Here is an 11773-nt window from a genome sequence, read left to right on the forward strand (position 1 = left end):
GTGTGTGTGTGTGTGTGTGTGTGTGTGTGTGTCGTGATGCTTTCCTGGAAACACTGACTCCTGCTCTGCGGCCTCAGCCTCACAGCGTGTGCCGTGTCCCCTGTCCGTGTGACCAGGTGCGCCCTCCCAGGGAATGCCCGCCCGGGCCCGGCTGGGTCCTTTGTCACCTCTTACCTTAGGCTTCCTCCCTCTTCCCAGACATTTCCCGCCTCCCCGGAGGGGACAGCCCCCAGGGGGTGTAGAAGGAAGCCCTTCGCCTCTTCCCAGCCTGTCCCCGCCCCGTTTACTTGGCCTCCCCCCCTCTCTCCCTCGTCCTCCTGCTCCTGTGACTGCGCAGGGCGGGGTCTCAGCTGCTGATTCTCTCACTAGGTTGTTTGGAGAGTGCGACTGGCTCATGGCCCCTGCACACACGTGCGCACATGTATGCACACATGTTCACACAGGCATGCGTACACACACCGTCCTCCAGGCACCCTCGGGACCGCCAGGAGCAGGGACCTGGGGCTGTGCTGCAGCGTTTATGGACGTCAGATTCGATTTCAGACTCTCCTTCAGCACTGAGAACAGCGCCCGGGCCCCCCGCTAGGAGCCGCACAGAGAGCACACGCACAGGCTGGGAAGCAGCTTTTTCTTAGCTTCCTCGGTCTCACAAGGTGCCCGCGCCCCGGGCCCCCGCCCCGCAGTCCTGAGTCCGGGCCTCCGGGGGCGGCAGGAGCCAGGCACCTCGCAGAGCCCATAAATACCGTCATATAAATACGCCGCGACCTTCCCGGCCGCAGTTCCGGGCGTAGCACCAGAGAGCCCGCCGGAGGGCAGGCCCGCCCTCCAGCACCTGCAGCCGCCCGGGCCGGTCCCCACCAGGCCCGCGGTGCCCCCGGGAGCGGGCGGGCCCTCAGCCAGGCCAGTCCGCTGGCTCCAGAGCTGCCCAGGCGGGCCTCCTGCTGCCAGGCCACCGTGCAGGCCCTGCAGCGGCCGCAGTGTCCACAGCCCGGAAGCCGGGGGCTGCTGTCCTGACCCCCGTGTCCCTCCGCGAGCTCCGAGCCCGGGGTCCTGTCGGCGGCGCCAGATGCGGCACGCTGCTGCTAGCGCTCCTCGGCCTGGCGGGGGGCGGCCTGGGAGGCTGCCGGGGACGGGGACAGGGGGGGAGGGGGTGTGTGTCAGTGCCAGGTGGGGCATCATGCACCCCTGCTCCCCAGCTCGGCCTCCCCTCCCCGCTGCCCCCAGGCTGTTCTCTGAGGCTCAGTCCCACCTGCGCCCACACCCCTCCCTCCTCCGCCTCCGTCCGCCGACACTCCAGCCACCCCAAACACCATCAGCCCTTACCTGGGCCCAGGGCTGGGGTCGGGGTCCCTGGGAGCTGGGGGGGCCCACCTGAAGGCAGACAGACCCACTCCCGTTAGTGCCCCACCCCTGGCAAACGGGGGGCCTCTCCCCCCATCCCCAAATGAGTGTTCCTGGACGGCCCTGTGCAGGCAGCACGGAGGATTGGGAGACGGGACTTCAGGCTGGGTGGGGGGAGGGGAGGTTTCACCACAGAAGTAGCAGGTCCCGTCCGAAGCGGGGGCGCCGGCCTCCCACACACAGTGTCCGTCTTCCCAAGGGGCCTCTGCAGGCAGCACCCCAGCCCCTCAAACGTGGAGGCTGCCCAAGGCTGTCTGGCCCTCTGGTGCAGTAACACGCCTGACCACCAGGTGCCGCCATAGCACCAGGCTGGCAAGGTTGGCGCCACCCCCCAGGCCTGGCCCTCGGTGGGAGGAGCCTGCCCTTGCCCGCTGCCGGGGCTGCTGGGGGCCGCAGGGTTACACTTTGCCCTTCAGAAGCCATGGGAACCCCAGGCCACCAGGACCGGTGGGCACTGCGCGCGGGGAGGGGGTGGGGCCGGTCACTCCCACGAGCTGGCTCACCTTGGCGGCAGGTGGGCCCCGTGTGGCCGTCCACGCAGTGACACCGGCCGCTGACGGGGTCGCAGTCAGCCCCGCCCCCACAGTCACAGCGCAGGGCACAGCCGGGCCCGAAGAAGCCGGCTCTGCAGTCTGCGGGGAGGCGGGGAGCTGGGCCAGAGACCTGCCGCCCACCCGCCCGCTGGCCGCCCTCGGGGGGTCCTGGGGGCCGGCCATGTGGCCCTCCCGGGTACGCACCAGGTACCAGCACCTGCCCAGACCCACTGCCCGGTCCCTCCCTGTCCGGGGGCCTGGCGGTCACGGCGCCCCCACAGCAAGACCACCAACAGGGCAGCCCTGCCCATCCGGCCGTGGGGGCAGGTCGGGGTCTCCTCCCACCTCCCTGGGGCACGGGGCACCCGGACACCCGCGGGCGGCCTGAGGGCGGGCGGCCCTGACAGCTGACCCGGCGGGAGCTGGGAGCAGAGGGCGCCCACCGGAGGGACCGCAGACTCACCGAGCTCACAGGCGTTCCCCGTGCGCCCGGGGGGGCAGAGGCAGCGGCCGGAGACGGGGTCACAGGCGGCGCCCCCCTCACAGGTGCACCGCTGACCGCAGGCCGCTCCGAACCAGCCCGGCTCACACCCTGGGGGGAGGGGGGCAGACTTAGCGCTCTCCTTCCAGCACCCATGGGCGGCGGGGCGGGGCGGGGGGGGGGCTCACCCTTCTCGCAGGACTGGCCCTGGGAGCCGGCGGGACACAGACACTGGCCGCTGACGGGGTGGCAGGGGGCTCCGTGCTGGCACCTGCACAGCCCCTGGCAGCCGAGCCCGTGGAAGCCAGGGGGACAGGCTGGGGAAACCGGGTGAGAGGCCTGCCTCAGTTTACCCGGTGTGCAAAGGGCTGGGTCTGGGCTCCCCCTGCTCCCCTCGGGGGAGTTCACGGGCTCCGATACGACCCCAGTCCCCTAGGCCCCGAGCCCAGGCGAGCCAGACCCGCAGGAGGGAGGGTGCCAGGCCGGCCGCTCACCGTGCTCGCAGGCCGGGCCGTAGAAGCCGGGGCCGCAGCGGCAGGCGCCGGAGCCGGGCTCGCAGGAGCCGTTGTTGAGGCAGGAGCAGGCCAGGCGGCAGGCGGCGCCGTAGCGCCCCGCGGGGCAGGCTGCGGAGAGCGGCGGGTGAGCCCCGGGCGGGCAGCACGATGACCCGGGAGCCGACCCTCCGCCCGCCCAGCCGCCCGGCCCCCACCCGCTCGGCCGCCCAGGCCCCCCGCCCCCCGCCCTGCCACCCGCCCAGCCCAGGCCCCCCGCCCCCCACCCAGCCGCCTGCCCGGCCGCCCGCCCCCCGCCTGCCCCCCGCCCGGCCTCCCAGGCCCCCCGCCTGCCCCCCGGCCCCCGCCCGGCCGCCCAGCCCCCGCCAGCTGCCCGCCCTCCGCCCGGCTGCCCGCCCCCGCCTGCCCCCCGGCCGCCCGCCCCCCGCCTGCCCTCGCCCGGCCGCCCGGCCCCCGCCCGGCCACCCGCCCAGCCCAGGCCCCCCGCCCCCCACCCAGCCGCCTGCCCGGCTGCCCAGGCCCCCCGCCTGCCCCCCGCCCCCCGCCTGCCCCCCGGCCCCCGCCCAGCCGCCCGGCCCCCGCCCGGCCGCGGGCACTCACGCAGCTCGCAGTGCGGGCCCGTCCAGCCCAGGCCGCAGGAGCAGCTGCCGTCGGCCGGGTGGCACAGGCCGCTGTGCTGGCAGGCGCACTGGTGCTCACAGCTCGCGCCAAACCGGTGCTGGGGACACTCTAGAGACACACACACACACACACACACACACACACACACCGTTGGTGCTGCGGCCCGGGCCGGACACGCTGAGGACCGTCCCACCAGCCACAATCCATTCCACCATCTCCCAGTGCCCCTCAGCCCAGCCTGCACAGGCACACGTGTGGGGGAGGGACCCCAATCCTGTCCTGCCCTCCGCCATCCAGACCCAGAGCTGAGGCCCCTCAGGGGAAGGGACGGAGGGCCAGGGAGCCTTCCTGGAGGCGGTGGCACTCTGCTCCCATCTGATTGGCCCCCGGCTGCCCTGCTTCTGGGGGGTGAGGACAAGGCCCGGCTGCAGCCAGGCCTGGGGCTGGGGACCCTCTGCCAAACCGGGGGGCACCAGCCCTCTGAGGACCAGAGGGCGGTAGGGGCTCAGGCCTGCCCGGCGCTGTGGGTATGGCCCTGGGACCTGCATGCCATCGAGGGCGTGAGCCCCAGGGCCACCCCATCTCTCCACCAAGGCCTGTGCTCCAGGCCCCCCACTCCTGGGGCCCAGCCCTGGGCCTGCGGGGACCCCACACCCAGGGGACCCCGCTCCCAGGGGACCCCACTCCCAGGGGACCCCGCTCCCAGAAGACCCCACTCCCAGGGGACCCCACTCCCAGGGGACCCCGCTCCCAGGGGACCCCGCTCCCAGGGCACGTCGGCAGGGGGCTGCTCCCTCCTCGGGCCCTCCTGCCACGGGACTGGACTCCCTGCTCGGCCCCATGGACACAGCATGTGGACGGCAGCCTGGTGGCTGGGCCGGGCCGTGGGAGGGAAGGCAGGGGTGGGGCTGGGAGGCCCGCTGACTGGGCGGGAGGTGGGTTCTGCAGAGGCCACGGTGTGAACATGGCAGGGACCCCAGCTCTGCCCCAGGAGCCACTGGCACCGGCAGCAGGAGGGCACGCACCGAGCTCACAGCGGGCGCCGGTCCTCCCCGGGGGGCAGAGGCAGCTGCCCGTCGCAGGGTCGCAGGTCGCCCCCGGCCCACACCTGCAGACGTGGGAGCAGCCGGCGCCAAACCGGCCTGGGGGACAGGCTGCGGAGAGAAGGGGGGCGCCCCGGCTGACCCCTCGCCCCACCGTGTGGGGGCGGGGGCGGGGGGCAGGGCGGAGTCTCCATCCACCAGCCGCCCAGACAGAGCAGACCGCCTGCTCCCCCTCCTCTGCCCGCTCCGGCTCAGGCACCTCCCAGCCCCGAGCCCAGCCTGCTCCGCGGCCACAGTGACTCACTGCCCCCCCACGGCCGGCACCCCCAGGCAGCACCCAGATGGCCACCCCAGACGGCACCCAGATGGCACCCCAGACGGCACTGCAGACGGGCGGAAAGTCCCGCGTGCCTGAGGGGAACGCCCTGTTCTCGGCAGGATGCCCGCTGGCCTCTGCGCGGAGGAGCACCACGCTGGTGGCATGATGGGGGCGGGGGCGGGGGCAGGGGCACAGCACACAGCCTGCAGGGACTCCCCAGCTCCCAGCCTAGGCGGAGGGGAGGGCCAGGGAGGCAGGTGGGCAGGACGCTGCCCTCCCTGCAGACTGGGGGGAGGGGAAGGGGGGCCCCACCCACCGAAGCTCAGGAGGAGCCCCCCGCCCCCCCCCGGCCACTCACAGAGGCTGCAGTTGGGGCCCAGGACCCCCGGGGGGCAGTGGCAGGTGCCCGTGGCCGCGTCGCAGGAGCCGCCATTGAGGCATCCGCACCGGTGCTCACAGCCGGACCCGAAGCGCCCGTGGGGGCACCCTGCGGGGGGGGCGCGGCTTGCCAGGGTGAGGGGCTGGTCTCCCCGCATCCCTGCCCCCGCCCCCCCCCCGCCAGCCGCCGCCCGGCACAGGCCCAGCACTCACGCTGCTGGCAGCCGGGCCCGTGGTGGCCCGGGGCACACACGCAGGCCCCGGAGGCCGGGTGGCAGGTCTGGTTCTCGCCGGGACACTGGCACCTGTGCCCACAGTTCTCCCCGAAGGTGCTGGGCGGGCAGGCTGGGGAGCAGACACCCGTCACCCCGAGGCCCCTCCTGGCGGGCTCCGGGGGACGGCGGCCCGCGCCCCCCAGGGCCACCCGCCCGGTCACCTACTCTGCTCGCAGCCCGGCCCGGTGGTGCCCGGGGGACAGCGGCACTCCCCGGTGACGTGGTGGCAGGCGGCGTCCGGCGGGCACTGGCAGCGCAGGGCACAGGCCTCTCCGAACCACCCGGGCGGGCAGGCTGCGGGGGGCACGGCTGGGCTGGGTGGGAGCCGGGGCCGGACCGGCCTGGAGGGCTCCCGGTGACCGCCCCCCCACCCCGCCCCGGTGCTGGCCGGGCCGGCTCACCACTGTCGCAGCGGGAGCCCCGCCAGCCCGGCGGGCAGAGGCAGGCCCCGGTGACGTGGTGGCAGGCGGCGCCCCGCCGGCAGGCACAGCGCTCCTCGCAGCCAGCCCCGAAGGTGCCCTGGGCACAGGCTGCGGGGACAGGCAGGGCTGGGCCGGGCACCGCGGCTCGGACGCACCGCCCTGCAGGACGCTGCCCGCCCCGGCCCGGCCCACTCACGGCTCTGACACGCGTCCCCGTCCAGCCCGCCCCGGCCCGGCCCACTCACGGCTCTGACACGCGTCCCCGTCCAGCCTGCCCCGGCCCGGCCCACTCACGGCTCTGACACGCGTCCCCGTCCAGCCCCGCCCTGGCCTGGCCCACTCACGGCTCTGACACACGTCCCCGTCCAGCCCGCCCCGGCCCGGCCCACTCACGGCTCTGACACGTGTCCCCGCCCCGGCCCGGCCCACTCACGGCTCTGACACGCGTCCCCGTCCAGCCCGCCCCGGCCCAGCCCACTCACGGCTCTGACACGCGTCCCCGTCCAGCCCGCCCTGGCCTGGCCCACTCACGGCTCTGACACGCGTCCCCGTCCAGCCCGCCCCGGCCCAGCCCACTCACGGCTCTGACACGCGTCCCCGTCCAGCCCCCCCCGGCCCAGCCCACTCACGGCTCTGACACGCGTCCCCGTCCAGCCCACCCCGGCCCGGCCTACTCACGGCTCTGACACGCGTCCCCGTCCAGCCCACCTCGGCCCGGCCCGGCCCACTCACGGCTCTGACATGCGTCCCCGTCCAGCCCGGCCCGGCCCACTCACGGCTCTGACACGTGTCCCCCGTCCAGCCCGCCCCGGCCCGGCCCACTCATGGCTCTGACATGCGTCCCCGTCCAGCCCGGCCCGGCCCACTCACGGCTCTGACATGTGTCCCCCGTCCAGCCCGCCCCGGCCCGGCCCGGCCCACTCACGGCTCTGACACGCGTCCCCGTCCAGCCCGCCCCGGCCCGGCCCACTCACGGCTCTGACACGCGTCCCCGTCCAGCCCACCCCGGCCCGGCCCACTCACGGCTCTGACACGTGTCCCCCGTCCAGCCCGCGGGGCAGAGGCAGCGGCCGGTGTGCGGGTCGCAGAGGCCACCATGGAGGCACCCGCAGCTACGCTGGCACCCGGCTCCGAAGCGCCCGGGCCCGCACTCTGCGGGCGGGCACAGGTGAGGGCGCTTCCTGGGCAGAGCCGTGACCCCCCTGCTCCCCCCTACCCCCCCTCCCATGCCTCTGCTCCCGGAGCCTCAGATCCCCGGCCCCAGGAAGGAGGTGCGAGCCGGTCACAGGCAGGCCCAGGCCTCACGCCAGACGCTGCCCCAGCCCCGCCCCAGGCGGGGAGCTCTGGCCGCAGAGGGTGGGGCGGCACAGGGGCCCTTAGGGTGCCCTCCTGCCCCGGGCTCACCCTGCTCGCAGGCGGGGCCGGCCCAGCCCTCGGCGCAGGTGCAGTTGCCGGAGACGGGGTCGCAGGTGCCGCCGTGCCGGCAGAGGCAGGCGTGCCGGCAGTCCTCGCCGAACAGGCCCGAGGGGCAGGCTGGGGAGAGGGAGTGCATGCAGCACCACAGCCAGGCCTCAGGCGCCCGCACACACCAGGGGCAGGGCTTCGTCCAGCACTGTTGCTAGGACGACCTGGCCCTGCGCCCCGAGGCTGCAGCACCCCCCAACCAGCTGTGGGGCTCAGGCTGCAGGGCGTGGCCCTGGGTTCTGAGCGGCCCCTTCCTTCCCTCGTTCCCCCAGTGCCAGGGCCCAGCCTCCCAACCGCCCCTTGGGTGAGCCTGGCACCCAGAAGCAGGGGCACCACCCAGACCCGGCTCACCCTGCAGGCAGCTGGGCCCCGTCCAGCCCGGGCCGCAGCGGCACTGCCCATGCACGGAGTCGCAGGAGGCCCCGTTGAAGCAGGCGCAGGCCTGGCTGCAGTTGTGCCCGTAGGTGAGGGCCGGGCACGCTGCGGGAGAGGGCGGTCAGCTGGGGAGACAGACCTGGGAGGAGCAGCTGCGCCCAGACCCCGTGCCCCCTCTGGCCTGGGCATCCCTTAGGGGCCCACAAACAGGGGCCCACGTGCTGGCCTCCGTGGGCAGCGATGTGCCCAGGTGGCCACTGGGCACTCGGGACAGCCAGCCAGGCCCTGGGAGCCAGTTTGGCAGAGACCGCCCGCCCCCGCCCCCAGGCAGCACCTGCCCCCGGCAGCACCCCGCCCCCAGGCAGCACCCCCGCCCCCCGCAGCACCCCCCCCCCCGGCAGCACCCCGCCCCCAGGCAGCACCCTGCCCCCGCAGCACCCCTCCCGCCCCCCCCCCCCCACCACCCCCCGGCAGCACCCCGCCCCCGCAGCACCCCGCCCCGACCCGCAACCCCGCCCCCCCCGGCCCCCCCCCCGCAGCACCCCGCCCCCGCAGCACCCCGCCCCCGACCAGCACCCCGCCCCGGCCAGCACCCGCCCCCCAGCAGCACCCCCCCCCCACCCCCCCCCCATCCGGCAGCCACCCCGCGCCCCCGCAACACTCCGCCCCGGCCAGCACCCCGCCCCCCGCGGCACCCAGCCCCCCCCGCCCCCACCCCCCCCCGCCAGCACCCCGCCCCCAGGCAGCACCCCGCCCCCGGCAGCACCCCGCCCCCGCAGCACCCCGCCCCCCGCAGCACCCGCCCCCCGCAGCACCCCCGCCCCCCGCATCACCCCCGCCCCCCGCAACACCCCCGTCCCCCGCAGCACCCCTGTCCCCAGCAGCACCCCGCCCCCCGCGGCACCCCGCCCCCCGCGGCACCCCGCCCCCCGCAGCACCCCGCCCCCGAGCACCCCACCCCCGCAGCACCCCGCCCCCGGCAGCACCGCGCCCCGGGCAGCACCCCGCCCCCGCAGCACCCCGCCCCCCCCCCGCAGCACCCACCCCCGCAGCACCCCACCCCCGCAGCACCCCACCCCCGCAGCACCCCGCCCCCCCGCAGCACCCCACCCCCGCAGCACCCCGCCCCGCAGCACCACCCCGCCCCCGCAGCACCCCCGCCCCCGCCAGCACCCCGCCCCCGGCCAGCACCCCGCCCCGACCAGCACCCCGTCCCCAGGCAGCACCCCCGGCGGCACCCCGCCCCCGCGGCACCCCGCCCCCCGCAGCACCCCGCCCCCCCCCGCAGCACCCCGCCCCCCGCAGCACCCCACCCCCGCAGCACCCGGCGGCGGCCTCACGCACTCTGGGCGCAGCGGGGGCCCTGGCGGCCGGCGGGGCAGAGGCAGGTGCCGCTCACGGCGTCGCACGGCGCCCCGGCCGCGCAGTCACAGGCGAGGCGGCAGTCCAGTCCGAAGAAGCCGGCCGGGCAGGCTGCGGGGGCCGGGAGGCGGAGGCGACCAGGTCACCGGCCCGTCCACACGCCCTGCCGCCTGCCCTGGCTCCCCCCACCTCCCGGCTCACCTCGCTCACAGAAGGTCCCCGCCAGCCCGCGCGGCAGGTGCAGGCCCCGCTGACATGGTCACAGGCGCCCCCGTGCTCACACCGGCAGCGCCGCCCGCAGCCCGGCCCAAAGTGGCCCGGGGGACACCCTGAGAGAGGGCCCCGCCATCAGCGGGGGACAGCGAGCCCGTCCTGCCCGGCCTCCGCCGTCCCCTCCCCTATCCCACCTCCCCCGCAGCCCGGGGACACCCTGGGAGAGGGCCCGCCATCAGCGGGGACAGCGAGCCCGTCCTGCCCGGCCTCCGCTGTCCCCGGGCCAGGACTATGGGCTTAGGGCTGGTGGACAGAGCAGCCCCTCCCTGCCCCGGGCACCACTCACCCTCGCCCTGCCCCTGCCCCTCCTGCCCAGACGGGGCCTGAGCCCCAGGGCGGCCTGTGGGGTGCTTGTGGGAGCACCTGCCCCCGGCCCAGCTCAGCCACCGCAGCCCAGGGCAGACGCCGGAGCAAAACCCGTGGTCTCAGCAGCCACCCCCCCGCCCGGTGCCCCTCGCTGACAGCTCCCGGCGCTGCCCGGTGAGCCTGCTGCAGCTGGAGGGGAGCTGGTGAGTCAGGGGAGTAGACCCCCGGCTTGTCTGGGGGCAAGCGGGCGGGGCCAGGCTCCCCAACACGTGTGCATCTGGTACACGCCGTGCATGCATTCATGAGGGTGCATGTGTGACTGTGCACGTGTGAGGGTGTGTGTACACGTGTGGGGCGTGTACGTGTGTGTGTGCGCGTGTGTGTGGGAGGGTGCACATGGGGGCAGGACTCACGCTGCTCGCACCGCAGGCCCCGGTAGCCGGCCTCGCACACACACCGGCCGCTGGCGGCGTCGCAGCTCCCGCGGCCGGCACTGCAGTTGCACGTGTGGCTGCAGTCGGGGCCCCAGTGGCCGCTGTCACAGGCTGCAACGGCGCCCGGTCACCGCAGGCCAGCGGAGCCCGCGGGCACGGGGAGGGAGGGAGGTGCTGGGCCTGGGGAGGCCCCAGGGGAGGGATGCCAGCGGGGCCGCCTACCTCTCTGGCAGCGGAGGCCGGTCCACCCCGCGGCACAGCTGCAGTGGCCCGTCGCCGGGTGGCAGTGCCCGTCGTTGGCACACGAGCAGCTCATGCGGCAGCCGGGCCCGAACCAGCCTGCGGGGCACGCTGAGGGCAGAGGGGAGGGAGGGGAGGGTGACCGTGGGGGCCGCGGGTCTCGGGGGCTGAGGGCGGAGGGGAGGGGAGGGGAGGGGAGGGTGAGCGGTGGGGGCCGCGGGTCTCAGGGGCTGAGGGCGGAGGGGAGGGAGGGGAGGGGAGGGGAGGGGAGGGGAGGGGAGGGGAGGGGAGGGTGACCGGTGGGGGCCGTGGGTCTCGGGGGCTGAGGGCGGAGGGGAGGGAGGGGAGGGTGGGTGGTGGGGGCCGCGGGTCTCGGGGGCTGAGGGCGGAGAGGAGGGAGGGTAGGGTGGGCGGTGGGGGCCGCGGGTCTCAGGGGCTGAGGGCAGAGGGGAGGGGAGGGGAGGGGAGGGTGGGTGGTGGGGGCCGCGGGTCTCAGGGGCTGAGGGCAGAGGGGAGGGGAGGGGAGGGGAGGGTGGGCGGTGGGGGCCGCGGGTCTCAGGGGCTGTGGGCGGAGAGGAGGGAGGGGAGGGTGACCGTGGGGGCCGCGGGTCTCAGGGGCTGAGGGCGGAGAGGAGGGAGGGGAGGGGAGGGGAGGGGAGGGGAGGGGAGGGGAGGGGAGGGGAGGGAGGGGAGGGTGGGCGGTGGGGGCCGCGGGTCTCGGGGGCTGCGGGCGGCGGGCGCTCACCGTCCTGGCAGCGGCTGCCGGTGTAGCCGGGTGGGCAGCGGCAGGCTCCGGTCTTGGGGTCGCAGGCGGCGCTGTGCTCACAGGCCGGGCAGATCTCCTGGCAGCCGAGCCCCCAGCGGCCCTCGGGACAGTCTGGCCCCCGGCCCCCACCCCCCCGTGGCACCTCAGTCTCCCGGCTCAGCACCGCACCCCAAACGTGCACAGGACAGGACTCCCGGCCCCTCTGGGCTGCGGGGTGCGGACTGCGGGTGCCGTCCCAAAGGGCGCCCCTAAGCCCAGGTGGGCTCAGCAGGAGGCAGGCGTCCAGGCCAGGTGACCCCCAGGCAGGAACACAGCCTCTCCGGGAGCCGCTCTGCTGGCACAGCCTTCAGGTAAGCTCGGACCCGACCCCCAGATGCAGGCCGGCCCGGCGCGGGGCCCCACAGCCTCTGGACGGGCCTGGGGTCAGGGCTCCCGCACTCAGCCCAGGGCTGGGCCCGCGAACACGGCCTGGGACGGGGCCCCGAGTGGTCCAGCCCAGGGAGCGAGGGGACCACAGCCGCCCCCCCACTCACCTGCCCCACAGTCGTCCCCCGTCCGCCCGGGAGGG

General features: G+C 76.0%; 1 protein-coding gene across 1 annotated transcript; it reads right to left on the minus strand.

Moving 5' to 3' along the window:
• Positions 1-940: 940 nt before the first annotated feature.
• LOC118731941 (multiple epidermal growth factor-like domains protein 6) lies at positions 941-11769 on the minus strand (the record flags this gene model as incomplete). The annotated part of the gene is given in 22 exon segments (XM_036460828.2): positions 941-1120; positions 1324-1371; positions 1905-2033; positions 2398-2526; positions 2604-2732; positions 2910-3038; positions 3528-3656; positions 4574-4702; positions 5269-5397; positions 5502-5633; positions 5729-5857; positions 5965-6093; positions 7009-7137; positions 7390-7518; positions 7801-7929; positions 9169-9297; positions 9388-9408; positions 9411-9515; positions 10179-10310; positions 10422-10550; positions 11185-11316; positions 11739-11769. Coding segments are annotated over 22 exon segments (2445 nt in total), but the record flags the coding sequence as incomplete, so codon positions are not given.
• Positions 11770-11773: the final 4 nt, after the last annotated feature.

The sequence above is a fragment of the Pipistrellus kuhlii genome, unplaced genomic scaffold (genome assembly GCF_014108245.1).
Source record: "Pipistrellus kuhlii isolate mPipKuh1 unplaced genomic scaffold, mPipKuh1.p scaffold_m20_p_34, whole genome shotgun sequence".
Classification (NCBI taxonomy): domain Eukaryota; kingdom Metazoa; phylum Chordata; class Mammalia; order Chiroptera; family Vespertilionidae; genus Pipistrellus; species Pipistrellus kuhlii.